The 18,668-nt window shown below is 34.5% G+C and overlaps 1 protein-coding gene across 1 annotated transcript in view; it reads right to left on the bottom strand.

The window, feature by feature from the left end:
- Window positions 1-18,668, bottom strand: part of LOC133242603 (fibronectin type III domain containing protein 3C1-like) — a 68,415-nt gene that overhangs the window by 10,913 nt on the left and 38,834 nt on the right. The window contains exons 22-24 of the mRNA XM_061408778.1: window positions 8,809-9,083; window positions 7,966-8,178; window positions 7,352-7,518 (exon numbers count right to left, since the gene is read on the bottom strand). Of these exons, the coding sequence (XP_061264762.1) occupies window positions 7,352-7,518; window positions 7,966-8,178; window positions 8,809-9,083 (655 nt within the window). The remainder of the gene's footprint in view (window positions 1-7,351; window positions 7,519-7,965; window positions 8,179-8,808; window positions 9,084-18,668) is intronic.

The raw sequence follows: 18,668 nt of genomic DNA, 5'->3' as shown, positions 1-18,668 counted from the left end.
AAATGCAAAAGAATCTTCTCTAGACAGGCAACACAGAAAGGGTATATAAACTTAAACCCAAAACAACAAAGGAAATGGCAATGGGATAATACTTATCAATAATTACCTTAAATGTAAATGGGTTGAATGCCCCAACCAAAAGACAAAGACTGGCTGAACAGATACAAAAACAAGACACCTATATATATTGTCTACAGGAGACCCACCTCAAAACAAGGGACACATACAGACTGAAAGTGAGGGGCTGGAAAAAGACATTTCACAGAAATGGAGACCAAAAAAAAAAAAAAAGCAGGAGTAGCAATACTCATATCAGATAAAATAGACTTTAAGACAAAGGCTGTGAAAAGAGACAAAGAAGGACACTACATAATGATCAAAGGATCAGTCCAAGAAGAAGATACAACAATTATAAAATATATATGCACCTAACATAGGAGCACTGTAATATGTAAGGCAAATGCTAACAAATATGAAAGGGGAAGTTAACAATAACACAATAATAGTGGGAGACTTCAATACCCCACTCACATCTATGGATAGATCAACTAAACAGAAAATTAACAAGGAAACACAAACTTCAAATGACACAATGGATCAGTTAGACCTAATTGATATCCACAAGACATTTCACCCCAAAACAATGTATTTCACCTTTTTCTCAAGTGCACACGGAACCTTCTCCAGAATAGATCAGATCCTGGGCCATAAATCTAGCCTGGCAAATTAAAAAAAATTGAAATCATTCCAAGCATCTTTTCTGACCACAATGCAATAAGATTAGATGTCAAATACAGGAAAAAAACTATTAAAAATTCCAACTATGGAGGCTAAACAACATGCTTCTGAATAAAAAACAAGGTGGAAGAAATCAAAAAAGAAATCAAAGTAGGCATAGAAACGAATGAAAATGAAAACACAACAACCCCAAACTATGAAACACTGTAAAAGCAGTGCTAAGGGAAGGTTCATAGCAATACAGGCTTACCTCAGAAACAAAAAAAGTCAATAAATGACCTAACTCTACATCTAAAGCAACTAGAAAAGGAAGAAATGAACCCCAGGGTTAGTAGAAGGAAAGAAATCTTAAAAATTAGGGCCAAAATAAATGCAAAAGAAACAAAAGAGACCATAGCAAAAATCAACAAAGCCAAAAGCTCATTCTTTGAGAAGATAAATAAAATTGACAAACTATTAGCCAGACTCATCAAGAAACAAGGGGAGAAGAATCAAATCAACAAAATTAGAAATGAAAATGGAGAAATCACAACAGAAAACATGGAAATACAAAGGATCATAAGAGACTATTATCAGCAACTATATGCCAATAAAATGGACAACTTGGAAGAAATGGACAAATTCCAGAAAAGTACAACTTTCCAAAACTGAACCAGGAAGAAATAGAAGACCGTAACAGACCTATCACAAGGATGGAAATTGAAACTGTAATCAGAAATCTTCCAGCAAACAAAAGCCCAGGACCAGACAGCTTCACAGCTGAATTCTACCAAAAATTTAGAGAAGAGCTAACACCTATTTTACTCAAACTCTTCCAGAAAATTGCAGAGGAAGTTAAACATCCAAATTCATTCTATGAGGCCATCATTACCCTAATACCAAAACCAGACAAAGATGCCACAAAAAAAGAAAACTACAGGCCAATATCACTGATGAACATAGATGCAAAAATCATTAACAAAATTCTAGTAAATAGAATCCAACAACACATTGAAAAGATCATACATCATGACCAAGTGGGCTTTATCCCAGGAATGCAAAGATTCTTCAATATCTGCAAAACAATCAATGTAATACACCACATTAACAAATTGAAAGATAAAAACCATATGATTATCTCAATAGGTGCAGAGAAAGCCTTTGACAAAATTCAACATCCATTTATGATAAAAACCCTCCAGAAAGCAGAAACAGAAGGAACATGCCTCAACATAATAAAAGCTATATATGACAAACCCACAGCAAACATTATCCTCAATGGTGAAAATTTGAAAGCATTTCCCCTAAAGTCAGGAACAAGACAAGGGTGCCCACTCTCACCACTACTATTCAACATAGTTTTGGAGGTTTTAGCCATAGCAATCAGAGCAGAAAGAGAAATTAAAGGAATCCAGATTGGAAAAGAAGAAGTAAAACTCTCACTGTTTGCAGATGACATGATCCTCTACATAGAAAACCCTAAAGACTCCAATATGACACAAATAGATGGAGAAATATGCCATGTTCATGGATTGGAAGAATCAATATAGTGAAAATGAGTATACTACCCAAAGCAATCTATAGATTCAATGCAATCCCTATCAAGCTACCAACAGTAGTTTTCACAGAACTAGAACAAATAATTTTACAATTTGTATGGAAATACAAAAAGCCTCAAATAGCCAAGCAATCTTGAGAAAGAAGAATGGAACTGGAGGAATCAAGCTGCCTGACTTCAGGCTCTACTACAAAGCTACAGTCATCAAGACAGTATGGTACTGGCACAAAGACAGAAAGATAGATCAATGGAACAAAATAGAAAGCCCAGAGATAAATCCATGCACCTATAGTCACCTTATCTTTGACAAAGGAGGCAAAAATATACAATGGAGAAAAGACAATCTCTTTAACAAGTGGTGCTGGGAAAACTGGTCAACCACTTGTAAAAGAATGAAACTAGAACACTTTCTACCACCATACACACACACAAAAAAAACTCAAAATGGATTAAAGATCTAAACGTAAGACCAGAAACTATAAAACTCCTAGAGGAGAACATAGGCAAAACACTCTCCGACATAAATCACAGCAGGATCCTCTATGTCTCTCCTCCCAGAATATTGGAAATAAAAGCAAAAATAAACACATGGGACCTAATTAAACTTAAAAGCTTCTGCACAACAAAGGAAACTATAAGCAAAGTGAAAAGACAGCCTTTAAAATGGGAGAAAATAATAGCAAACAAAGCAACTGACAAAGAATTAATCTCAAAAATATACAAAAAACTCCTGCAGCTCAATTCCAGAAAAATAAATGATCCAATCAAAAAATGGGCCAAAGAACTAAACAGACATTTCTTCAAAGAAGACATACAGATGGCTAACAAACACATGAAAAGATGCTCAACATCACTCATTATCAGAGAAATGCAAATCAAAACCACAATGAGGTACCGTCTCACACTGGTCAGAATGGCTACTATCCAAAAATCTACAAGCAATAAATGCTGTAGAGGGTGTGGAGAAAAGGGAACCCTCTTACACTTTTGGTGGGAATGCAAACTAGTACAGCCACTATGGAGAACAGTGTGGAGATTCCTTAAAAAAAACTGGAAATAGAACTGCCATAGGACCCAGAAATCCCACTGCTGGGCATACACACTGAGGAAACCAGAACTGAAAGAGACATGTGTACCCCAATGTTCATGGCAGCACTGTTTATAATAGCAAGCCTATAAGCAACCTAGATGTCCATCAGCAGATGAATGGATAAGAAAGCTGTGGTACATATACACAATGGAATATTACTCAGCCATTAAAAAGAATACATTTGAATCAGTTCTAATGAGATGGATGAAACTGGAAACTATTATACAGAGTGAAGTAAGCCAGAAAGAAAAACACCAATACAGTATACTAATGCATATATATGGAATTTAGAAAGATGGTAACAATAACCCTAAATGCGAGATAGCAAAAGAGACACAGATGTATAGAACCGTCTTTTGGACTCTGTGGGAGAAGGCGAGTGTGGGATGGTCTTAGAGAATAGCATTGAAACATGCATATTATCATATGTGAAACAGTTCGCTAGTCCAGATTTGATGCATGAGACCGGGTGCTCAGGGCTGGTGCACTGGGATGACCCAGAGGGATGGAATGGGGAGGGAGGTGGGAAGGGGGTTCAGGATGGGGAACACATGTATACCTATGGCTGATTCATGTCAATGAATGGCAAAAACCACTACAATATTGTAATTAGTCTCCAATTAAAATAAATACATTTAAAATACATTGAAAAAAAAAAAAGAAAATTTACTCAAAACAGCTCATGGATTTAAATGTATAACCTATACCTATGAAACCTTTAGGAAAAAAAGAAAACAAAACACCGTGGGAAAAATTCTTCCGGATTTAGAGTTTGGCAAAGAATTTAGACTTGACACCAAAAACACAATAAAGGAAAACAACTTCATCAAAATTAAAGTCTTTTGCTTAGCAAAAGACCCTGTGAAGAGAATGAAAAACTACAAAGTGAGAGAAGATATTATCAAGCCACATATCCAAAAAAGGACTAATATCTAGAATGTAAATGCTCTCAAAACTCAATAGTAAACAAAAAATCCAATTGGAAAATGGGAGAAATTGTGAAGACATATCACCCAAGAAGATAGCCAGATGGTAAATAAGCACATGAAAATATGTTCAACATCATTAGCCATGAGGGAATGGCAAATTAAAATCACAATTGAATACCAATACACACTTATCAGGATGACTAAATAAAAAATAATGACAATCCCAAATGCTGATGAGAAAGTGTAGAGACTGGCTTGCTCATACATCGCTGGTGGGGATGTATAATAAATTGGCACAGCCTCCTTGAAAACAATTTGGCAGTTTCTTAAAAAATTAAATACGCAACTTCCAGCAATTGCATTCCTAGGCATTTATCCCAGAGAAATGAAAACTTGTGCTCAGACAAAAACCTATAAATGAATACTTATAGAAGCTTTATTTATAATAGCTAATAACTGGAAACAACCAGGTATCTTTCTTTGGGTGAGTGTTTAAAAAAATTGTGGCTATTCTATATCATGGAATACTGCTCAGCTGCAAAAAGAAACAAACTACTGCTATATACACACCCAGCTGAATGACTTTTCAAAGAATTATGCTGAGTAAAAAAATTCCCAAAGACAAAAAAACCCCCAAAATTAATACACAGAAATCTCTTGTATTTCTACACACTAACAATGAAAAATCAGAAAGATAAATTAAGGAAGCAATCCCATTCACTCTTGCAACAAAAAGAATAAAATACCCACTTAAGGAGACAAAAAACCTGTACTCTGAAAACTATAAAATCAAAAAATCAAATTTTGATTTGAAAAAAAATCAAAGATTACAAAAACAGATGCAGAAATATACTACACTCTTGGATTTGAAGAATCAATATTATGAAAATGACTATACTACCCAAAGTAATTTACAAATTCAGTGCAGCCTCGATCAAATTAAAATAGCATTTTCCACAGAATTAGAAGAAAAAAATTTACAATTTATATGGAAATATAAAAGACCCTGAATAGCCAAAGCAAGCTTGAGAAAGAAAAATAGAGCTGGAAGAATCAGGCTCCCTGACTTCGGATTATGCTACAAAGCAACAGTAATCAAAATAGTATCATACAGGCACAAAAACAAATATAGATCAATGGAACAGGATAGAAAGTCCAGAGATAAACCCATAATCCTGTGGTCACCTAATCTATGACAAAGGAGACAAGAATATATAATGGAGAAAAGACAGTCTCTTCAATAAGTGGTGTTGGGAAAACTGAACAGTTGCATGTAAAAGAATGAAATTAGAAATTCTCTAATACTATACACAAAAATAAACTCAAAATGGATTGAAGATCTAAATATAAGACTAGATATTATAAAACTCTTAGAGGAAAATATAGGCAGAACCTCTTGGATGCGAATGGCAGCAATATCTTTTTCAATCCATCTCCTATAATAATGAGAATCAAAAATAAGCAAATGGGACCTCATTAAACTCAAAAGATTTTGCATAGCAAAGGAAACCATAAACAATATGAAAAGACTACCCACAGAATGGGAGAAAATATTTGCAAACAAAGCATCCAACAAGGAATTAATCTCCAAAATATACGAGCAGCTCATGCAGCTCAATTTCCAAAAAAACAACCCAATAAAAAAAAATGGGCAGAATATCTAAATACACATTTCTCTAAAGAGGACATACAGATGATCAAAAAGCACATGAAAAGATGTTCAACATCACTATTTGTTAGAGAAATACAAATCAAAATTACAATGAAGTATCATGTCACATCAGTCAGAACGGCCATCATCAAAAAGTGTACAAACAAATGTTGGAGAGAGTGTGGAGAAAAGGGAACCCTCCTACACTGTTGGTGGGGATGTAAATTGGTACATCCACTATGGAGAACAGTATGGAGGTTCCTTTAAAAACTAAAAATACAGCTACCATATGTTCCAGAAATCCCACTCCTGGGCATATATCTGAAAGAAACCATAATTTGAAAAGATACACGCACCCCAATATTCATATCAGTGCTATTTACAGTAGCCAGGGCATGGAAGCAACATAAAAGGCCATCGACAGAGGAATGGATAAAGATGTAGTACATATATACAGTGGAGTATTGTTTGTTGTTGTTTAGTCACTAAGAGTTGTGTCCAACTCTTTTGTGACCCCATGGAGTGTGGCCTGCCAGGCTTTTGTGTCCATGGAATTTCCCAGGCAAGAATACTGGAGTGGGTTGCCATTTCCTTCTCTTCCTTCGCCACAGGATCTTCCTGACCCAGGGATTGAACCTGCATCTCCTGCACTGGCAGGTGTGTTCTTTGACACTGAGCCACCAAGGAAGCTCATTCAGTCATAAAAAGAATAAAATAATGCCATTTGCAGCAACATGAATGGACCTAGAGACTGTCATGCTAGGTGAAGTTAAGTCAGAAAGAGAAAGACAAATATTCTATAATATCACTCATATGTGCAATTTAATCTATAAAAGACAAATGAATTTATTTCAAAAACAGAAACAGACTTACAGATATGGAAAGCAGGCTTATGGCTACCAAAGGGAAAACATGGGGGGAAGGGATAAATCAGGAACTTGCGATGAATACACACACACTACTAAATATAAGATAGATACCCAAAAAGGATCTGCTGAATAGCACAGGGAACTCTACTCAGTTTTCTGGCATAACCTATATGAGAAAAGAATCTAAAAAAAGAGTGGATATATGTATAGTGGATATATATATCCACTATATATATGAGTGGACATATATATATATATATATATATATATATATATATGTATAGCTGAATCACTTTGCTTTACACCTGAAACTAACACAACATTTTAAAAACCAACTATACTCCAATAAAATTAAAACATAAAAAATCATGATTCTGGGACATCATTAAATTTTATCTTGCCCTTTTAATCCATAATTAAATAATTTTGGTGTTCTATTTTTGAATATTTAAAATAAACCTTACTGTGAAATTTTATATATGAGCTACTGGAACTCAAATTAACATAGTCTTCATTATCATGGCTTATAATACTTACCTTTAAGTGTGGCTGGTGGGGTTTTGGTTGTAGTGAAAGTATAGATACCAGACAGTGGCCCCTCACCAGCTTCATTACATGCTTGGATTTTAAATTTATATTGTGTATGTTCACTTAATCTTTGTACCTTGTGACTTTGACAAGGTCCATGATAAATAACAGAAAATCTGGAAATGGGAATCGAGATGAAAGGAAGCAATATTATTAATCAACTGGCCCACAGGTACAAATAACTCTATATGACTGACTTAAAACTGTTTTTAAAATTACAATAAGCCCTAAATAAATAATCTTGAAGCCATAAAGGTAAAACACTAAAGAAAAAAAAAATCAAATTGTAAATATCACAATGTGAAGGTGCAGGCTTTCATATTTCTTTGGTAACTCTATATTCCATAGTATTGATATCTGTTGTATAAGGGAAGAAATGTTTTGAAAGAGGCAAAAATAGAGAGCTGAATTATCAGTAAGAATTTAAGAAAGTATTGCTAGCATGTTAATGGGATGCTTTAAATTTTATTAGTTCATTGAAACCACTTTGGATTATGAATTAAAATAGGAAAATTTTAAACATTTTTATTATGATACATGCTAAATAGTAAAAAATAGTTTACCTGTCAGATCGATCTCCCATTAATAAATTATAGCTTGTAAGGTTAGAAAGTAATCTTTTGCTTGAAGAGTTACCCCATTTCAGTTTGAGGCTCTGGTGCCCATAGACCACACAGTCAAGTCGTGGAGGCTCAGGTGGCAGTGGCTTGGTTTTGGTTCTTATTGATTGGCTGAAAGGGCTTAGTCCATAATGATTGATAGCTTGAATTCTGATTCTAGTTGTGAGAAAAAAAAATAAACTGTATTAATTTAGATTTAGAAAAGAAAATACATTGCTACATTTAAGTTAACCCCCTAGTAACTCTATGTAGGATATTAACTATTATATTATACTAATTGTTAGAGACAAATTTCTGAAACAAAAATCTTGAATTTGCACAGTCACTATTGACAATTCTTAATGAGGAGGAGAAACTGACTCTTAGTAATGCCCAATTTTTCTAAAACAATAGAAATCTGTTTCAAAGAAAATGCTATGTAGATTGTATAAACCTACAAATGTAAAACTGCTCAAAAGTCTCAAAAAGCTTTCCATCTACCTAAGTAAGATATACGGAGAAGGCAGTGGCACCCCACTCCAGTACTCTTGCCTGGAAAATCCCATGGATGGAGGAGCCTGGTAGGCTGCAGTTCATGGGATGGCTAGGAGTCAGACAAGACTGAGCAACTTCACTTTCACTTTTCACTTTCATGCATTGGAGAAGGAAATGGCAACCCACTCCAGTGTTCTTGCCTGGAGAATCCTAGGGATGGAGGAGCCTGGTGGGCTGCCGTCTATGGGGTTGCACAGAGTCGAATACGACTGAAGTGACTTAGCAGTAGCAAGTAAGATATAAGCAACTTACCTGTATGTGGTATCAGGCTGTAGATTTTCCAGAAGACATTCTGTTACTCTATTAACAGTCAAAATTTTTCTGTCTCCATATTCAATGTTATAGCCGGTGATTGCAGAACCATGGCAATCTGGTTCCTCCCACTGAATAGCGATGCAAGATGATGCCAATTTGGCAGGAACTTTGTTTTCAAATTCTTGTAACACTGTTACTACTGCCGGTACAGTTGCTGGTGTGGTTACTATGCCAGTTTCTCCAAACATTCCAACTCCAACTATATTTACAGCCTGAAAAAGTATATTCTGTTAGAGATTCATTATTACTTTGCTTTTGTACATAAACCATTTTGTTGCATAGAAACAAATTTTGTTTTTTTTTTGTGTGTATGTGGTTTGGATTTTGCTTGTGGCTTTATTTTCACATGTGAGATCTTTTCATACCCAAGAAACCAGGCCTTGCCTGAGTGACATCACATTTGCAAGAATGCATGCCCTCTTGCCCTTCTTTACAATTTTTATGGATCTCTCTTAAGAGGAAGCAGAGAGAACATTGGGAATGGGAGTCACAGGTGATTAGTTTTCTCATTTCTTTGTATATACAAATTCACAAAATAAACTTTCTTAAACTCCAATTCTAACAATATGGAATAAAAATTTTAGATATAATTGACACATAACATTGTGTAAGTTTAAGATGTGTAACATTGATTTTATACATTTATATATTGCAATATGAAACAATATGGTTCTAAGATGCTGACATATACACGGAAATCTGTAGGTTGCATATTTAAGAAAGTGAAGAGTCTAAAACTGGGAAGATAAATGAAGAGAGCTAATACGGACAGTTCAGGAAAAATATACCCAAACCAAACTCATTTATCCCGTCAGGTTCAGTTCAGTTCAGTCGCTCAGTCGTGTCCGACTCTCTGTGATCCCATGAATTGCAGCATGCCAGGCCTCCCTGTCCATCACTAACTCCTGGAGTTCACTCAAACTCACGTCCATCGAGTTGGTGATGCCATCCAGCCATCTCATCCTCTGTCGTCCCCTTCTCCTCCTTGCCCCCAATCCCTCCCAGCATCAGAGTCTTTTCCAATGAATCAACTCTTCGCATGAGGTGGCCAAAGTACTGGAGTTTCAGCTTTAGCATCATCCCTTTCAAAGAAATCCCAGGGCTGATCTCCTTCAGAATGGACTGGTTGGATCTCCTTGCAGTCCAAGGGACTCTCAAGAGTCTTCTCCAACACCACAGTTCAAAAGCATCAATTCTTTGGCGCTCAGCCTTCTTCACAGTCCAACTCTCACATCCATACATGACCACTGGGAAAACCATAGCCTTGACTAGATGGACCTTTGTTGGCAAAGTAATGTCTCTGCTTTTGAATATGCTATGTAGGTTGGTCATAACCCTCCTTCCAAGGAGTAAGCATCTTTTAATTTCATGGCTGCAGTCACCATCTGCAGTGATTTTGGAGCCCCCCAAAATAAAGTCTGACACTGTTTCCACTGTTTCCCCATCTATTTCCCATTAAGTGATGGGACCAGATGCCATGATCTTCATTTTATGAATGTTGAGCTTTAAGCCAACTTTTTCACTCTCCTCTTTCACTTTCATCAAGAGTCTTTTTAGTTCCTCTTCACTTTCTGCCATAAGGGCAGTGTCATCAAACTTTCTTCCTTTTCTTTAACTTGTAGTTTCTATCTCTGTTGGTGGTAGCCCAAAATCCACATCTATTCAAGTTTCATCGACTTTGTAAAATTTTTTATTTTGAGATCATTGTAGATTCTAGTGTATCCTTCAGCCACTTTCCCCAAAGGTAATATTTTGCATAACTATAGTACAATATTATAATCAGGAAATTAACATTAATACATTCCATCGATGTTACTCAGATTTCACCAATTTTACATGTGCTTATTTGTGTGTATATTTATTTCTATGACATTTTATCACATGTGTAGCTTCATGTAATCCTCAACCCAGTTAAGATAGAAGCTCCATCACAATTTACCCTTTTATAGCCTCAATGATCTTTTCTCCCTCCCCCTTTTTTCTAAGCCTTAACAACCAGTAATTTGTTCTTCATAAATATAATTATGTTTTTTCAAAAACATTATTTACAAAAATGTAAACAGAATAAAGCAGTATGTGAATTTTTCAGATAGGTATTTTTTAGTCAGCATAATTCTGTGATCCATAAAAGCTGTTGTGTGTATCAATAGTTTGATTCCTTTTATTTTCAAATAGTTAGCCATGGTATGGATGTAGTACAGTTACTTTAATCATTTACTTGTTGAAGGACATCTGATCTGTTTCTAATTTTTTGTCCTTACAAATAAAAGTTCTATGAACATCCATGTACAGGTTTTTGTTGTGGATATATATTTTTATTTGTCTAAGTGCCCAAGAATGTTGCAATATAGTTAAGTGTATGTTTAGTTTTGTAAGAAACTGCCTTACTCTTTTACAGAGTGGATGTAATTCCCATCAGAAATGTATGAGTAATTCAGTTTCTCCATGTCTTTGCCAGCATTTGGTGTTATCATTATTTTTATTTATTTATTTTACTATTTTTTATTTTAGCCATTCTGATAGGTGGGTCATGATATCTCATCATGCAATTCTCTAATGGCTAATGATGTTGAAAATCTTTTCATGTGCTTATTTACCATCTGTATGTTCTTTTCTGTGAACTATATTTTCTAACTAGGTTGTTTGGGTTTAAAACTGTTGAGGTTTGAGAGTTCTTTATATATTCTAGATATTACTCCTTTGTCGGATATGTGTTTTGTAAAGATTCTCTCCGAGCCTGTAGCATAGCTTTATTATCTTCTCCACAGGGGATTATGCAGAGTAAGTTTTTAAGTTTAAGGAGCTCAAATTTATCAAATTTTCATTTTATGGTTTGTGCTTTTGATACCAAGTTTGAGAACTCTTTTCCTAGCTTCAGGAAATCCTAAAGATATCCTCCTGTAATTTTTTCTAAAAGTTTTATGTTTTAATTTTCAGTTTTCTATGGTCCATTTTGAGTTAGTTTTTATAAATATAAGGTGAGAGATTTTTGTTTTTTGGCTATATATTTATAATTTTTTGAAAAGGGCATCCTTAACTTATTCACATCTTGCCAAGAATCAGTTGGGCATATTTGTGTAGGTTGATTTCTCGGTTCTCTATTCTGTTCCATTGACTTATGTGTCTGTCCCTTCACTAATACTACACTGTCTTTATTACTATATCCACAGTAAGTTTTTAACATTAGATAGAGTGGTTTCTTCCGCCTTAGTTTTGTTTTTCAAGATTGAGTGATCTATTTTAGATGCTGTGAATTTCCACATAAATTTTAGAATGAGATTGTATGTATCTATCAGTAATTTTGCTTAGATTTTGATAGGATTTATATTAAACTTATAAATCATTTTGGGGAAATTAAACATTAAACATCGTTACAATGTTATGTATTCCAATTTTTTATCACAATATGTCTCTCTAGTTCTTTGGGTCTTTGATTAATCAGCATTTTGTAAAGTTCAGCACATATGTACAGTACATGTTTTGTTGGAATTATACCTACATGTTTCATTTTCTCTAGAGTTATTGTAAATGTTATTGTGCTTTAAATGTCTGTTTTTACATATTTGTTGTTAGTATATAGAAATGTGATTGATTTGGAGGTGTTGATCTTGTGTCATGAAGATGTTGCTTACTTCACGTATTGGTTCTATGAGTTTTTTTTGGTACTTTCCTTGGTATGGTCTGTGTAGATAAACATGTTATTTGCAGAATGTGATGGTTTTATTTATTCCTTTATAGCATATATGCCTTTTATTTTCTTTACTCACCTTATTTCAGTGTCTGAAAATTCCTGGTTTTATGTTGAGTAAGAGTGGTGAGATTATCTTTGTCTTGTTCTTAGTCTTGGGGGAATCACCTTTCACCATTAAATATGATGTTAGTTATAGGTTTTTTGTAGATGGCCTTTATCAAGTTGAGGAAGCCCCCATCCATTCCTAATTTTGAGATTTAAAAAAAGCATGAATGGTTGTTGGATTTTGTCAAACATATTTTTGGTCAATTGATGTGATCATATGATTTTTTCTTCTTCAACTTGTTTGTATAGTACATCACGTCGGTTGATTTACCAATTTTGAACCAGGCTTGCATACCTGGCATAAATTCCACTTGGTCAAGGTATATAATTCCTTTTATACAATGTCAGATTTGAAATGTCAACATTTTGTTAAAGGTTTTTTTCTAAAAAATGTGTTTATAAATTAACAATCTATTAATAATCTATTTGCAGATTTCTTTTTTTTTTTTTGTATTATCTTTGATTTTGGTTTTGGGGTAATACTGTCCTCATAAAATGAAGTGGGAGCTCTCTCATTTTCCATTTTCTGTAAGAGATTTAAAATTAATGTTAATTTTTCTTTACATGCTTTGTGGAATTCTCCAGTGGAACCATCTGGGCCTGCAGATTTCTTTTCCAGGGCCTCTTTATTTATGAATATTTCTTTGATGACAACCTATAGGGGTATTCACATGGTCCATTTCATCTTGGCTCAGTTTTAGCAGATTGTGGTTTTCAAGAAATTGGTCCATTTTTTCTGTGTTGTTGCACTTATGAGTGTAAAGTTGCTCAGTCATCCCTAATTATGCTTTTAATGACTGACAAATCTGTAGTGATATCCAATGTTTTGTTCTTTTAGTGATTTGTATCTGTTCTTTTTATCTTTGTCTTGCAAGTGGTTTATCAATTTTATTGATTTTTTTTCAAAAACCAACTTTTTGTTTCACTGACTTTTCTCTATTCTCCTGTTTTTTATTTCATTGACTTCTGATCGTTTCCTTCCTTCTGCTTGCTTTTGGTTCATTTTACTCTTCTGTCTACTAATTAAGGTAGGAATTTAGATTACTGATTTGAGTCTCTTTTTTTCTTTTGCAAGATAAGTGTATAATGTTATAAATTTCTCTGTTGGCACTGCTTTAGGTGCATCCCACCTATTTTGGTATGCTGTATTTTCACTTTCATTCAATTCTATGTATTAAATTTTTTATTCTGATATTTCCTCTTTGGTAAATGGATTATTTAGAAGTGTATTGTTTAACTTCTGCCTGTTTTCAGTGACATTCCTGTTATTTTTCTGTTGCTGAGTTCTAGTTTGATTTCATTATTGTCAGAACACACACTTTGTATGATTTCAATTATTTTACATTGTTATGGCTCAGGATATGGCCTATTTTGGGGAATGTGCTATGGATACTTGAAAAGAGTATGTAATCTGATGTTGGGTGGTGTGCTAAATATGTCTATTAGATCCTGTTGGTTGATTGTGTTGTTCAGTTGTTCACTATCCTTGGTCATTTTCTACTTAGTAGTTTTATCAGTTGCTGAGAGGGATGTTGAAGTTCCCTATTGTAAGTGTGTATTTGCCTAATTTCTCCTTTCTGGTTATCACTTTGTGCTTCATATATTTTAAGGCTCTGTTGCTCGATACATACACATTTAGGATGCTTATGTGCTTTTGTGCATTGATACTTTTAGCATTACTAATGTATCTTTTGGTCTCCAGTAATTCCTTTGTTTTGAAGTCTTCATTATCTATATACATGTAATCACGCCTGCTTTTTTGTTTTATTAATGTTTACATGATATATCTTTTTCCCTTTTACTTCCAACTTTCTTATGTTATTGTATTTGAAGTAAGTTTCTTATAGACAGAATATTGGCCTGTGATTTTTTTGAGTCATTATGCCATTTCTGCTTTTAATAAGTATAATTAGGCTGTTTTACATTAAAGTTAATAATTAGTACGCTAGAGCTTAAGTCTGCCTTTAATTTTCCTGTTTGTTACTTCTGTTTCTCTTTCCTCTATTTCTTACTTGGCAGGTGATGACCTAATTCCTCAAGGGACACCTCCCCCTATGTCACTGTGTGACAGTGTGTGTCACAGCTCACTGTGTCTCTGGCCTCAGCAGATTTTTTAATGGCAAGGAGTGGGGATATGGAACTGTGAAACTGAAGCCTGGTTAACAGACCACTTCCCTCCTCCCTGAGCATTTCTGGAGTTCAAGTCACAAGTTCCTTGGCTAATGTCTTATCTTTGTATGGGATAACTTGAATACTTTTTGGAAAACTAATTTGATTTCACTCATTTACACTATTTTTGTGTATGTTACTCTATAAAGTTTTCTTAGTAGTTTCCCAGGTATTAAAATGTACATATGTAAGTTATTAAAGTCTGTGGGTATTAATGTTTTACCACTTTGAGTGAGGCCCAGAAACATTACTTCAACTTAGGTACCTCTACCTTCCTCATTAAAAAAATATGATTTTCTCAAGTATTTCCTCCTTGTTTATTGAGCACCACAACAGATGGTGTTATAATTTTTGCTTCAAACATCAAATATATTTTAAGAACCTATGAGAGGAAGGGTATTCTACTATATTTATCCCTGTTTTTAACCCATTACAATTTTACTTTTCAGGTTTATTGAGATATAAATGACAAATAAAATTATTACAGTATTTAGATGGTATGTTATGGTGATTTGATATAAACATACATTATGAGAGGATTCCTACACCTGCCACCTCACACTTTTTTCTTCTTTTCTGGAAAGGACATTTAAATTATACTCTTTTGGCGAATTTCAATTATATGATAGTGTTATCAAATATAGTCATTTTCTTTTACATTCAGTTCAATTCAGTCAGAATCAGTTCAGTCGCTCAGTCATGTCTGACTCTTTGCGACCCCATGAACCGTAGCATGTCAGGCCTCCCTGTCCATCACCAACTCCTGGAGTTTAGCCAAACTCATGTCCATTGAGTCGGTGATGCCATCCAACCATCTCATCCTCTGTCGTCCCCTTCTCCTCCTGCTTTCAATCTTTCCCAACATCAGGGTCTTTTCAGGTGAGTCAGCTCTTCGCATCAGGTGGCCAAAATATTGGAGTTTCAGCTTCAACATCAGTCCTTTCAATGAACACCCAGGACTGATTTCCTTTAAGATGGACTAGTTGGATCTCCTTGCAGTCCAAGGGATTCTCAAGAGTCTTCTCCAACACCACAGTTCAAAAGCATCAATTCTTTGGTGCTCAGCTTTCTTTCTAGTCCAACTCTCACATTCATACATAACTACTGGAAAAACCATAGCCTTGACTAGACGGACCTTTGTTGGTAAAGAAATGTCTCTGCTTTTTAATATGCTGTCTAGGTTGGTCATAACTTTCCTTCCAAGGAGTAAGCATCTTTTAATTTCATGGCTGCAATCACCATCTGAAGTGATTTTGGAGCCCCCCAAAATAAAGCCAGCCACTGTTTCCACTGTTTCCCTGTCTATTTGCCATGAAGTGATGGGACCAGATGCCATAATCTTAGTTTTCTGAATGTTGAGCTTTAAGCCAACTTTTTCACTCTCCTCTTTCATTTTCATCAAGAGTCTTTTTAGTTCCTCTTCACTTTCTGCCATAAGGATGGTGTCATCTGCATATCTGAAGTTATTGATATTTCTCCCGACAATCTTGATTCCAGCTTGTGCTTCTTCCAGCCCAGTGTTTCTCTTGATGTACTCTGCATACAAGTTAAATAAGCAGGGTGACAATATACAACCTTGACATACTCCTTTTTCTATTTGGAACCAGTCTGTTGTTCATGTCCAATTCTAACTGTCTTTTACATTTCTCAGATCTTATTAATATTACAGCTGAAGTTTATAATATGATACTGTTTTGATTATTATAACTTTGTAATATAGTTTGAAATCACGAAGTATGCCTCCACCTTTTTCCTTTGTCAAGATTGCTTTGGCTGTTTGGTGTCTTTTATGGTTTCACAGAAATTTTAGATTTGTTTGTTGTATTTCTATGAAAAATGACATGGGATTTTAATAGGGATTGCATTGGATCTGTCACTTACTTTGGGTAATGGACATCTTAATATTATTTCTTCCAATCTATGAGCATGGAATATCTTTCTACTTACTTGTGTCTTCATCAATTTTTCATTAGTGTCTTATAGTTTCAGTGTACAGATCTTTCACCTCTGTTAAATTTATTCCTAAGTATTTTATTCTTTTGATGCAGTAGTTCATGGGATTGTTTTCTTAGTTTCCCTAACACATTGTTATTAGTGTACAGAAATGCAACTAATTTTTGTGCATTTATCTTGTATGCTGTAACTTTACTGAGTTCAATTTTTAATTTGAATAATTTTTTTTTCTTTTTTTGCTGGAGTCTTTAGGGTGCTCATATATAATGTCATGTCATCTGCAAATAGAGACAGTTTTACTTCCTCCATTATGATTTGGATGTCATTTCTTTTTCTTGCCTAATTCCTCAGGCTAGGACTTCCAATCCTATGTTGACCAGAAGTGGCTAGAGTGGTCACTTTTATCTTCTTCCTGATCTTAGAGGAAAAACTTTCAGCTTTTCACTGGTGTATATGATGTTAACTGTGGGCTTGCCATATTTGATCTTTATTATGTTGAGGTATATTTTCTCTCTACTTCAATTGCTGAGAATTAATTTTTAACCATCATGAATGTTGAATTTTATCAAATGTTTTTTCTACATCTATTGAGAGAATCATACAATTTTTATCCTTCATTTCATTAAGGTGGTCTATCACACTGAATGATTTGCTGACATTGAACCATCCTTGCATTCCTGGAATATATCCTACTTGATTATAGTGTATGACTTGTTTAACATATTGTTGAATTCAGTTTTCTAATATTTTGTTAATAATTTTTGCATCTATGTTCCTCAAGCATACTGGCCTGTAATTTTCTCTTCTTCTCTGGTTTTTGGATCATGGGAATGCTGGCCTCATAAAATGCTGGCCTCATAAAATGGATTTTGGAAGTGTCCCTCCTCTTCTATTTTTTGGGAAGAGTTCAAGAAAGTTTGGTATTGATTCTTCTTTAAATGTTTGGTAGAATTCACCAGTGAAGCCATCATGTGCTGGACCTTTCTTTGTTGGGAGGTATTCGATTATTGATCCAATTATTATTTATCATTGGTCATTCAAATTTTCTATATCACCATGATTCATTCTGAGTAGGTTGTATGTTTTTAAGAATGTATCCATTATTTCTATGTTGTTTAACTTAGTGTACAATTGTTCACGTTAATCTCTTATAATGGTTTAGTGGTATCAGTTGTCTACTCTTTCATTTCTAATTTTATTTATTTGTATTCTCATTCTTATTTTCTTAATAAGTCTAGGTAAAGGTTTGTCTATTTTGTTTATCTTTTCAAAAATCAGTTCTTAGTAACTGATATCTTCTATTGACATTTTAGTGTTTAATTCATTTATTTTCACTTTGATCTTTGCTATTTCCTTCATCTGCTTGTTAATATTAATCTGTTTTCTTATTTCCATATTATCACTATGAACTTTCCTCTTCAAACTGCTTTTGTTGCATCTTATATGTTTGCGTCCATGCTCAGTTGCTTCAGTAGTGTCTGACTCTTTCAGACCCTATGAACTGTAGCCTGCCAAGCTCCTCTGTCCATGGGGTTCTCCAGACAAGAATACTGGAGTGGGTTGACATGCCCACCTCCAGGGGATCTTCCTGACCCAGGGATCAAACTCACATTTCTTATGTCTCCTGCATTGGCAGGCAGATTCTTTACCACTAGCACTACGTGGGAAGCCCAATCTCACATGTTTAGTATGTTGTATTTCCTTTTTCATTTGTCTCAAGATATTTTTAGGTTTCTCTTTTGATTTCTTCTTTGACCCATTGGCTGTTCAGTAGTATGTTGTTAAATCTCCACATATATTTGAGCTTTTTCCATTTTCTTATTGTAATTGCTTCCTAGTTAGAGAAGATTCTTGGTATTTAAATCTTTTTACATTATCT

The sequence above is a fragment of the Bos javanicus genome, chromosome X, assembly GCF_032452875.1.
Source record: "Bos javanicus breed banteng chromosome X, ARS-OSU_banteng_1.0, whole genome shotgun sequence".
Taxonomy (NCBI): domain Eukaryota; kingdom Metazoa; phylum Chordata; class Mammalia; order Artiodactyla; family Bovidae; genus Bos; species Bos javanicus.
This window is presented reverse-complemented; position numbering and strand designations above follow the sequence as displayed.